The following is a 12,129-nucleotide window of genomic DNA, read 5'->3' on the forward strand; positions in this document are numbered from 1 at the left end:
CAATATTAGTACACCACGCAAGCACATCGCTTGACAAATGTATCTACACACTTCCACTCCAACGGAAACAAGACCTCTATGATCATGTCGCGAGCTTTCCATGAATTTTTCTGACTATTTTTGGATTTTTTAGTCATATATAAGTATTTAAAATTTTTTCGACGAATAACCGCTGTGAAATTATACACATGCTCGTACGGATCTGACATACTTCTTTCGTTTAAGTTCTGACGTTCTGGTCAGTTTAAAGATCTAAGTTCATTCAAATCTAATCATAAACGTCACGATCGGTCCATGGTTGATTTCAATGAGTCAATATTACAGTGTTCTATAATTTATATGGGCCATAAGCTGGATTTGCTCTGATAGCATTTATAATAATGTAGGATCTCATCTAAAATGACTAGCTAAGAGATATTTTTAGTTTCTTAATTCTATATAAATATTTAAAATTATCTAAGTGAATAAATATATGTCTTTCTTTTATAATGAGATTTTGCGGCCATATCAATCCGGAAGGAGCTTTGTTTAAACATGGCATATGGATATCCTTGTTCTAGCTAATATTGACCCGTCACAATAGCTGCAAAGGAAGCTGGCACATAACAATACACGATATGCGCTGTCAATGGGATTCGTCGAGTGTGTGGTCTAAATGATTCCATATTCTCTTGCGGTGGCGTGTCCGGATAATGCGAACTGTGTCAACGGATAGAGATTGTTTCGGAATACCGACAAAGCGATCTTTGATCCCTATCCATTGGCGGCACGCCATATCCTCCCCTCACATGCTGCGCTCCCTGTTATCCGCTTGTAATGACGTCCCCATCCGTGATTACGATATTGCCCCTATCCCGGTTCTGATATACCATCTTTCGATGAATTACCTGATTCACTAATCACATCCGTCGAAAAGGAGAGTTCCCCGTCGAGAATGGACCTTACGATTAAAAGCAACGGCTGTGATCGTATAATCTGGTCGAAAGGTCTCTACTGGAGGCTACGATAGGGAGTGGGCGGGGCACGGGTACAGATTAGTTCTACGAAGCTGCTATCGTTTTATTATAAAATGGATCATTGCTCATAGAAATCTTACGCTAAGGTGGGATCTGCCGTCCAGGTCGGTTGTGGGAAGCTATCGCGTCCGCTCGAATACTACGAACATGTGCGGCCGTTACGGTCATGCCCCCGCATAAAAATATTTATACGCCCGCCTCCAAGCAGGAGAGAATGGAGAAAGCCGAGGGACGCGTGGCAGCATGCAAGCCGACTGAGACGGGACCAGCGGTCAAAAAGTGGTTGAAATCATGGGACCCACCTGCAATTAGTGCGCCAGCCAACGGCCTTCCCCTCCGTCGCCCGATTAGAGGAATACTTTTTTGTTTTAACTAATAAAATTAAAGTTAATAAATCTCGCAATGCTTTTAAGGGAAGAGCAATTGGGGTTACGGGCAGGAAGATAGATTAAGGATTAGGGTTTCGTTCGAGGAATGCGGGTGGGGGGGAGAGGAAGGCAGCGAGGGATGCCAAGGAGCAGAGAAACAAGAGGGAGAGGCGAACTCTAGCCCTAGTCCTAACCATAGTTATTCTAATTCGAAGGGCTGGTTGGGTGATGGCTGAGGCGAAGGAGGAGGGGGCGAACGGGGTGGCGGAGGGGGTGGCGGTGCTGGATTTCGACATGCTCTGCGCCACCGTGGCGCTCCAGACGCAGGGGTTCTCGGAGAAGAGGAGGAAGGGGGTGGCCGAGACGGAGGAGGAGGAGCGGGAGGAGGGAGGGGAGTTTGGTGGGGTGCAGCGGATGTGGGAGGGAGATGTTCTCGATTGTTTGGAGGATCGGCGGATCGCGATCGAGGCCGCATGGTGAGCTCCGCTTCTGGCGATTACCATTTTTTGTTGTGTGTTTTTAATAAATTTTTGTTATTACTGGGCTAAAGATCTCATTTTGGAGAAGATGAACTGACGGTTTCAGAACTTGTGGTTTATAGACAAGAAGATTTCAGAAAGTTGGGTCCTTTTCCTTTCAAATCCCTATATTTTCTGATATCGCTTTGTTTTTATCTGAAATGGTCATGTTTTAAATTAGGGTACTTTTTTCATAAGTCACTTGGTTTATTTTTCGCTTTTCTTTGATTTAATTTCTGTGATGGACAAAATATAAATTCAAAATATGTCAATTTTGTAACGGAAATTGTTATGGAATTTAGATGGTTTATTTGATTGTAGAATTTTGGTGTTTGCAGTTGCCCGTGCTATAGATTTGGGAAGAACATGCGGAGAGCCAATCTTGGGTCTTGTTTTCTTCAGGTGAGCCTAAGTTTGGTGGAGTACCGTTGCTTCCTGCTCCCAGATTTTTTCTATGATTTTTATTGGATATTGACCAATAACTTTTGCACATTTTGTTTCATGATAGATGTTGGAAAGTAGTTGAATGTTAGGAGTTAATCTAATTTGCTGTTTGATCTTAATGCGGTAGACATGATACTAATTCTAATTTACATTTAAGGATCTAGCCTATGATAGCTAACAATGCAGCATCATATAGAGTGCAGAGAATTTCATTTGGGAATCTATGATGGTTGACGCATCATTTACACATTATGAACTTTAATATTTCATGCCAGCATTGAACCATTGCTGGTTGTTGCAATATTGTCCTTGATGCTCTCAATGGTGAAGGTTTAAACTTTTGAGAAGCTCTTCTTTCCTTGATTTTGCCCTATGGGCTCTGCATTCACAGTTGTAGACCACACACCTTTATGCCCACCTACCCACATCCAACCCTTCTCTTCAACCAAGAAAAATCTACCAACTCCCTTAGGAGAATCCATGAGCTTATTAGTCAACTTTTTCAGTAAATTGATATCAAACTATCTTAGTCGAAGAACATTGCTGAGAATGGTGATCGGTTGTCCATTACTCCTGTACAAGGTGCAAACGATTGGTTTGAGTTTCTTAGATGCATTTGTTGTCATTTAGAATTAGTTAATAATTTGATAGAGTTTTCACCACCAATAAAGAGGGCCTAAAAACCAAGTTTCTTCCTCAAATCAAAGGCTAAACACAGCATGTCACACTTATATATGAAAATGAAGAAAACTCTGATGGACTCCAGTCTGTAATTTCATGTCAAAAAAAATGTGAATCAAAATATCCAAAAATTGTAGCACATATGGGGTTATATTTAACCTTCCAATTCAGTCATGTCTTTATCAATTGTCTTTTCTCTGGATTGTATCTGGTTAGTGTTTCTTGGTTAATGGAGTGTCAGTTGTGGTCCACGTCTGCCTTATTGGTCTTGTTAGAAATTTTGGTTACTGTGGTATAAGACTGCTGTAAATCTATTAAGAAAACTTACCTGACCAAAAAATAAAATTATTCTAATGATTAAGTTGAAATTATTCCTGCATTTTGCTTATGATAAAATAAAACATGACCTTGATGTTTATGTGATCTATTAGTCTTTTGACATGAAAGCATTCCTATTTTTCTCCAGGGAACTGCCTATTTTGTTCTTGCACTTCTTGTATTATCCAACCTCATTGCTTTTGGCATGACCAAGCGGTATAGCTTTCTATTTATTGGAGTTGCTTCTGCTATCTCATTTGGAATATATCTGGGTTATTTTCGGACAAGGATGCGAAAGCAGTTTAACATAAGGGTAAGCATCTCCCTAATACTGTCACATGTGATATATTCGCTTTTGTCAACTTGGTAGTTAATAGTTTCCTAAAAAAAACTGTTTGTTAATAGTATTAGTCAGATATATGTCTTTATTCTCCAACTTTTCCTTATTTTTTAAGTTCTTTTCCTAGAACGGCAATGTGCAAGCATGTTTACTTAATTTGGAGGAATTTGTTGGATATTCTGCTCAAGGTTGTAAGTCTCGGTGAGACGGGGGGCATCTCGGCCGTCCCATCTTGTTGAATAGGAACGAAGGCCAAAACACTAAGGAACAAAGAGGAGGAGATGAAGAATTCATACCTCGATTTGGCGGGGCTTTCGGCGGCTCTTTTCAGTGAGGAATCAAGGAAGAAAGCTTGGGAAGAGGGCTTAGAATCAGCGGCTATTCTTGACGATTCCAGTGGAGAAAATCCAAGGAGGAAAAAAAATAGGTGGGATCTTAGAGTTCTAGTTGAACTTGGATTGCCTAGATAACTATGATTTTTTGCCGGAAATCAGGGAAGAAGAAGACTCCAACCAGAGTCTCTTCTCTGCATCGTGCAACAAGCACGATTTGGCTTGGGCCTGGCCTCTTCAAGGCTGGCCCACAAGCCCAAGAGCTGGGTTGGGCGCTGTCGAGTTGGGCCTAGCCACTCCAGACCGACCCACGATCTTTAAAAATCAGGGTTATTATATGTTGGGACTCCGAAACCCATCCATGCAGGGAGAGAAGAAGAAAAAGGAAAAAAAAGAAAGAAAGGAAAGATGAAGAAAAGGAAAAGTGAAAGGAAAGAAGAAGAAAAGGAAAGGAATAATAGGCAAAGAAAAAGAAAGGAAGGAAAGAAGTAAGAAAGAAAAGAGAAAGAAGAAGAAAAGGAGGAAATGAATAAAGGAATGGATAAGAGAAATATTAGAAAGAAAGGAAAGAGAAAGAAGAAGAAAAGGAAAAAATAAATAAAGAAATGGATAAGAAACTGAAAAAAAAGGAAAGGAAAAAAAGAAGGGTTTTTTTCATGAATACCCTTCTAAAAATTCAAATTTGCATGAATATTCTGTTAAAATTTATATTTATTTTTGTACCCTCATAAAACACTGTTTTTGCACAAATGCCTTTAATATAACGGTTCTTCTAATACCGTTAATAAAAACTATATTTATTTTAATTAAAAATAAGATAAAATTTTGAAATTATTTTTTTGTCCACCATCGTAATCGCCTGGTTTCTTTTTACATATTTGCTCATTAAAAGTATTTGTCATTTTTGATTTGAAATCGTTAATTTTTTAACGATGTTAGATAGCGTGGATACAGATGCGAAAACAAGGATAAAAAAGGGTAGAATAGTAAAACAAATGTTTTATAAGGGTATATATGCAAATTTTAATTTTAGGAGGCCATTCATGCAAAATTCGATATTTAGAAGAGTATTTATACAAAAAAGAAAGGTAGAAGAAAAGGAAAGAAAGGAAGGAAAGAAAGAAGAAAAGAAAAAAAAAAGAAGGAAAGAAAAACGTGAAAGAGATGGGGATATCTAATAGTTTGCATAAACGACGCTGGGTTAGGGTGGGACAGCAGGGTTCCATAGAGAAATTGGGACATCTCCCTCCTATGGGATTTAAAATCTTGATTATGTTATCGATGTTTTATGGTTACAGTGGATGTTTGTTGTGAAGATTCCAATGACATTGGGCAGTAAACATACTTCATTTGTTAGTTAATCATTGCTAAATGATTGCATTAGACGTTACACAGTTCTTTCCTGTCTCCACTTTTAATGCGACTGGCATTTAATGCCAACCGACACATTTACAAGCTGTCATTTTTAGACTTATAAATTGTTAATGCATGTATTCTTATGCTGTTCTTACATATTTAATCGTCATCTGCAGGGCAGCGACGGTCATTTAGATGATTGTGTTAACCATCTCATCTGCCCCTGCTGTACACTATGCCAGGTAATCATCATCTTCTGAAACCCCTAATCTTGATCAATATTGTTGTGTTGAAACATCTGTAGTTGAATTCGTACAAACTAACACAGAGTTGGGTTGGATCGTGCAGGAGTCCAGAACGCTGGAGATGAACAATGTCCAAGATGGTGTGTGGCATGGCCGGGGTGATACTATATGCTTAGGCGGTGGTGGTGAAGGAAGCAAGGCGTTTATTACTCTCCATCAGCCTCCTTTGATGCCAACCAGGTCCCCCGAGCTCTGTAGCATGGAAAGAACATCAGACAATGGTGCACACTCATGGATCACAGATGAATCAGATGATAGGCATTCAGAACCTTTGGTGCCATCAGCCCTACTGGAACAGCATTGATGAAATCTAAGCTAGCTAGCTGTACAGCATTATCGGCCGAGTGTGCCAGCCCAGAGAAGCCATCTATTGTTGTAAAACTATGATCTGTTGAATGCCAACTGATGGGTTACAGGCCTTTTATGATGATAACCAACCTAGGCTTTGATGTCTAGATCTCAAGAAGATTTTAACCAGCATCAATGGTGTGAAGCAGCCATCATAATCAGCATGATAAGTCGAGACTTAGTAGCAGTTGGCTGGCAGTGGATTTATACTTGGGGAGGGGCAAAACCAGACCTCTGTATATGTAATTGCGGGGAGCTGTAGCATCTAAGCGCAACTGAACTGGAAAGATTTTATTCAGCCTATTTGTTGTCGCACTTTTTTCCCCAACCATAGCTTAGATCAATTTTATCCGGCTTTGGATTGCATGAATCTAGTGGTGATGAACCTGTTTGCCATCCCTCAACTGATTTTTGAGGGATGAGATAAGAAGATTTGTCCAAACTTTCCTGAGCTCGCTATCCGATTTCACTCGAGCTAGCTTATTTTCATTGGATCTACTGACTGGAAGTTGTAGCAAAACAATAACATATCATTTGTAGTCCATAAAGGAGTCTACTTTCTGGTTCCTATGTATGTACTCTCGAATGTTTTAATTCATCCATTTTACCAAAAAAAAAAAAAGTTTATGTTGTATATGTACGTCTACAAATGGGTTGGCTATTTTTGATTTTAGATAGCTTTAGACCATTTTAATTAGACTCCGATGAGTTTGTGGATTACCTATAATAATACAAGATTTTATCCAAAATAGTTGGTCGGAAGGTATTATTTGAGTTTTTTGATCGTGTATAAGTATTCAAGATTTATCTAACAAATAATCGATGGGGGATTAAATACACGTCCGCATGGGTTCTGACACTATCCAAGCCTGGCGTGCGTGAGGATTGATGTGTATAGGTCGTGGCCATATTCAAGAGTAAAGGTAGATGAGCTGTTGGAAGCCTATGTAGTCTAAGGTCCTGCTCTTCTTCTCCTTCTTCTTCTCTCTGTTCCCTCATGCCCCGTTACTTGGTTTCCCACGGTTACCGTAAAACTCTTTACCATGTTAGAGGGATCTATAGCCCACATTATTTTGTGGGGGTCGTGAGCCATGACGACTTATTCCTACTGGATACGGGAATTGGCTGAGGCTAATGTAGTAGTCGGCCTGAAATGACCACATTACAGAACTAGGCTTGGGTTTGGGCTTAGGCCAACCCCATACCATCGGATCGCCTATCTGAGGAATGAAGCCAGTGCGGCAAAGATCCAATAGATTGCCCGCCACTGGTTTGAGATAGAAACCAGGCTTTTGATCGTGTCACAGGCAAATCAATAAGGCCAGTGCCCGTCCTATCAAACTGGGAAAATACTTAATTTGGATCAGCTTTATGACAGGATAAAGGCCTAAACTGACCCATAAGGTCAAGGGAGCTCAAATACAAATGTCGATTCGAGTATGAGCCTAAATTTTTATTTTAACTTATATTCTGGGGTCTATTCAGATTGTATCAGGTTCATTGAGACCCATGCTTGGGTGGTTAACGATTCTAGCGTCGATTCACAACCCTTGAGAACGTATGGAGGACTTGAACTGGGTCTAAATTACATGATATCTGGGCCAATCGGACCCAATTGCCCTTCAACACGCTGCAACTAGGTTTGCTAGACTCCCAACTAGACCAAAATTTCGAGTCGGAGTTGGCCATGAGAACTTGCGGATTCATCCCATTCCCAAAATAACTGAAGATTTCAGGCTTGCAATGAAGATTCCTGATTTTGCCCCGAACTAGATCAGTACAAAGACATGCTTTAACCCAAACCAATGGATTAGATAAGGAAAGGCCGATATCCAAGTAATAGACCTAAAACCTTGGCAAACGGAAGACTACTGAGGTCATAGGTGCGCCCAATTCGACCAATCCTTATCCATCTTCAGGAATATGGGCCATCAGATTGAGCCATCACCTATGTTGTCCTTAGGACAACCATAGTATCACCACCTATGGGCATTGATTAAAGCAAACGAGGTAGGGATAACTTTTTATCTTAAAATGGGACCCAAAGATAGTTTCTTCTAAAAGACAGAAAAAAGGACCCTTCGTTCTCACCTCTCACCATCCACCACTCAACAAAGTAAGTACTTTGCAGGCCATTAAAACCCCTAACCACCGTAGTGGCAGGGCCCACAACCAAAAAAGTGTCCCTCTTTGAAGGACCCTAATGCTAGACCTTTCATCAAGCGAGCTACACGAATACTCAAATCGGAAGACAGGACGGCGCCACATTCAATAATTGGCAGGGTGCAAGTAGCAACACGTTTGCCTGAGTGCAGGAACCAAGGTGACAACTTAGAAACCGCAGCGCCCACCTTAGAACTCAATGCAAAGAGATTTGAGAATAATTAATGCATTAAAGATGGTCAATAATTTCACGTACTTCATAAAGCAGTTGCATTGTTTTTAAATAGGATACTTTAAGCAAAACAAACTTTAAAAAAGGGGAGTCATATTAAAGCAGGACATCGACAAGGCTATACACTAGGTTAGGTTATAATTTTATAGTTGAAAAGACTCCTGCATGTAGAAATAATAATAACGGCGGTTGCTCCTAGAAAAAAGTTTTAGTAAATTTTAGAGATAGCATTGATTCAACAAGAAGTTACCGGTCTTTCTAGGGCAACAATTGAGGACCACAAATCATTTTCAAAGAAATAATGCAAGAATTGTCTTTGTCCAACATTTATGAAATCTTGAAAAATATATATCAGTTTTATGAGGTTTATCAAGGCTTTGAATTTTTCCAATGAGTATACTCTAAAAGACTTGAAAGAAAATGGTTTCATCTTTCTTACAAATAATCATTTGATTCGCCTAGTAATCTCCTATATCAGTTGATTTTTCTGTTGTAGGAATTAGAAATCCCCCGATCAAACTAGATAACTCCGTGCCTTTACGATAATTGTTTGTGTGTATATATTCAACACATGTCATTCACATATTCTTATTTTTGCCTAGTAGATAAGATTTTATAGGACAAAGTGCACTAATAATTGGGTATAGGTGGGGATGATTAGCTTCCAACACCACCTTCTCACAGGAGAATCTTATTAAAATTTGATCGCAAATCTTATTCGTGTCCTCACCACATCATGCCGGAAAAGCATACCGCTAAGCAAAATCTACATAATGTCACGTGGAAATGTTTCATTTGCCCTTTCACGTTTTCCACAATTGCTAATTTCGTCATGTGCTGCGCGCATAAGGTATCACGGGTCGGGCCTGGTAGGCCGGCTCACAAGCCCAAAAAGTCCGATTTTACATTTATCTGTCACGTCCCGAATTCAACACCCCCATCAAAGCTTACTAATTAAATCAAGATATATATGAACCAAATGCATTAGGTACCACATCGATTATTATAAATATTTATTAGCTTTGTCATGAAACTAAGATATACTTTAGCATGTAAATCACCAATCCCAAATGCTTGGTAGAGCCTTTCCAACCACTTGACTTCATCTCAAGTAAAAAAAATCTAACAAATTTAATTATTTTATCTATATAAAAAATTATTAAAAATTTATTTATTTCACCATGTAGAAAAAAAATAGTAATATCTTCTTCAAGCCCTCAAAGTAGAAAAACAAATAATAGTGGCCAGATAACATGTAAAAATCGCATGCTACAATATAACATGCTTCAATTTGCTGACAAACATCTCGTCACCTATCAAACCGTAATCAATATTAAACAAATTAAACATAAATAAAACTAGTCAACATTGATATTAGATTAAATCACCGGACCGCAGCCTACTTCAATAATATCAACAATTTAAGAGGCAATAAGAAATTTCCCATAATAAAGTCAGAGATAAGTTTTAAATGTACATCAAACATGTGAATGTCTGAAAGAACAGGATCTAGAAAGATATCATAAATATCGTTTATTTTGAAACAAAGGAGTATATTTCTTTTCTCATTTTCTTTACTAGAAAAATAAAAAGGTACACTAAAAAAAAGACCGAGACAATGTACCGAAAAAAGAAAAAAAAGCCCGAGACAATGTACCGAAAAAAGAAAAAAAAAAGCACGAGACAACATCATACCAGCTTCGATCCATACAGCAAAAAGTATCCGACAGCAAACGCGTTCCCGCACGCCAAAATTAATTGCCAACAAAATTCAAATATCTCTAAGAATCCATAATTTCTCTAACTCCTTTTTGACCTTTTTGTCGATTTTTTGTGTGTTTTCAAATCCTTCGGTTTCTTTCCAGTAGTCCCTCCAAGACGACCCTTTTCTTCTCGCTCTCCTCCAGACTCCGCCGGAGCTCCGGCGGGTCCTCTGCCGTGGCGTTCTCCACCGCCAATCCGGCGTCGGAGTTCCGTCGAGGAACGAGGCAGAGCCACGACGACGTCCACAGGATCGCGTAAAGGCGTCCACAGAACACCATCGCCGATAGGCTTAGGAGGAGGAGGAAGAGGCCGGTGGCCGAATCGTAATTCCTAGCCGCCGCCGGCGGTCGCGGGGTATTCTTCGATTCAGATCTAGGTGATACCCTCTTCTGCCGGAGCTCCGGCTTCTGTTTGTGCTCCAGCTCTCGGAACGAAGAAGAGGACGCCGAGGACAAGCAAGAAGAGGAAGCGGAATATGAAGTCGACGACGACAAGGAGGACAGCGACAAGATCGTGTCTTCCGTCCGATCGTTGCTGTCTGAAAATTTCCCGCTCAATTCCGCCGCCGGTTTATCGTCGGAGGCCATCCGCGCCACCGAGCGCCCGCTTCGATTCTGAACGAAATTAGGCCAAAAAACCATCAGAAATCGGATTCCGAATCCAAATTCGGATCGAAATCGATATAGTTTAATGAGAGAACGCCATACCAGAGAGGAAACAAACACCGCCGATCTGAAGATGTTAGCGAGAAACCGGCGGTCGAGCCACCGCCGGCGGTGGCGGTGGGTCTCCGGCACGAGAACGTCCGTTCTCCCGGAAGATCCGGCGGAGCTCTCTCCTGTCTTCATGAACGCCTCTTTCTCCGGCAGATCGACGGCGCCGAAACAGAGGAAGTGGCCGCTCCGCTTCCTTCTCTCTTTCATCGCTTCCCGGAGATCTAGGAGACGGTTTCGATTCCACCAGAGGAGAGAAAGGGGAAAGAGAAGAGTTTCCTGGGACAGGTTTAGAATTCAGGGAGTAACATCGCCTTTCTATATCGGGGAAGAGAGAGAGAGAGAGAGAAAGAAAGAGGGGTTGGTGGCGTTTCGGAGAGGTGGGTGGGAAGCCGGCGAAGGCTGCGTATCGGTCCGCCTCCCTCGTCCGTCTGTCGTCTCCTCCGTTATCCGCAAGGAGAGGTTGGGCCGCCGCCTTTTAAGGGCGAGGGTCGTGATGCCCGAACTGCCCGGGCTGCCCGTAACGAGCGGGTGGTGGAAGGGGTTACCGGTTTCCCTCTTTGTTCCGTTATAAATCCACAGCCGGTTGAGACTAAAGACACGTTCTCTTGGTCCGTTGACTCGGAGTCCTCGTCGCCTCCGTTTTGACTTTCTTGCCCCTCCTTCGTTGGACCTAGTTGGGATCGAGATAGGGGTATGTTGGTCTTTTAGTATGGAGACAATGCGACCAATTGCTTGGCTTGACCGGGGGGGATGTGCCGCACGTGTCTTTCTTTGACGGAAATGCCCCTGGGAAGGTGCTGGGAAACTGTTCGAAAAATAGATGTTTGTTGAAAAAAAGAGTTCCATTGAGTAAGACCTTATGTCCTAACTCGAAAGGTAAAGCTTAATGCAGTCCTCAAAATGAAATATTTTAATCTCACGGATCTCAACCATCCGTATGGGACGTCAGTATGATTGGTGTCTCAATCATGATTTTATGATATTAAAATCTCGGCTAGTATAGAATTTAAGGTTGACCATATTCGAAAAGAGAAATTTTCGCAATATTTTGACACTATATTTGATGGAATACTATATATATTCCTAGTAACAAGCCACAAAATATATATTCCTTGCTCAAGTATTGTTATTAGGGTAGGAGTAGATTTTTCTACAACATTAATGATTTTGATCAGTTCTTAATTATAGTTATACTGCATATACTACAATTGTCATTCACTTCTCGTAT

General features: G+C 40.8%; 2 protein-coding genes across 2 annotated transcripts; one reads left to right on the plus strand and one right to left on the minus strand.

Moving 5' to 3' along the window:
* The first annotated feature begins 1,099 nt into the window (after positions 1 to 1,099).
* Positions 1,100 to 6,477, plus strand: LOC103714746 (uncharacterized). The gene is made up of 5 exons (XM_008802121.6): positions 1,100 to 1,860; positions 2,241 to 2,304; positions 3,494 to 3,658; positions 5,550 to 5,615; positions 5,722 to 6,477. Exons 1-5 carry the CDS (start codon positions 1,613 to 1,615, stop codon positions 5,980 to 5,982), a joined length of 804 nt encoding a protein of 267 aa, XP_008800343.4. The 5' UTR covers positions 1,100 to 1,612; the 3' UTR covers positions 5,983 to 6,477.
* A 3,476-nt stretch (positions 6,478 to 9,953) lies between these two features.
* LOC103714747 (uncharacterized) lies at positions 9,954 to 11,460 on the minus strand. The gene is made up of 2 exons (XM_008802123.6): positions 10,893 to 11,460; positions 9,954 to 10,799 (listed from the first exon to the last, which is right to left on the minus strand). The coding sequence occupies exons 1-2, from the start codon at positions 11,106 to 11,108 to the stop codon at positions 10,263 to 10,265; spliced, it is 753 nt and encodes a 250-aa protein (XP_008800345.3). The 5' UTR covers positions 11,109 to 11,460; the 3' UTR covers positions 9,954 to 10,262.
* Between the last annotated feature and the right edge of the window lie 669 nt (positions 11,461 to 12,129).

This window comes from Phoenix dactylifera, chromosome 9 (genome assembly GCF_051530095.1).
Source record: "Phoenix dactylifera cultivar Ajwa chromosome 9, Ajwa_hap1_PhDact_Kaust_v1.1, whole genome shotgun sequence".
Taxonomy (NCBI): Eukaryota; Viridiplantae; Streptophyta; class Magnoliopsida; order Arecales; family Arecaceae; genus Phoenix; species Phoenix dactylifera.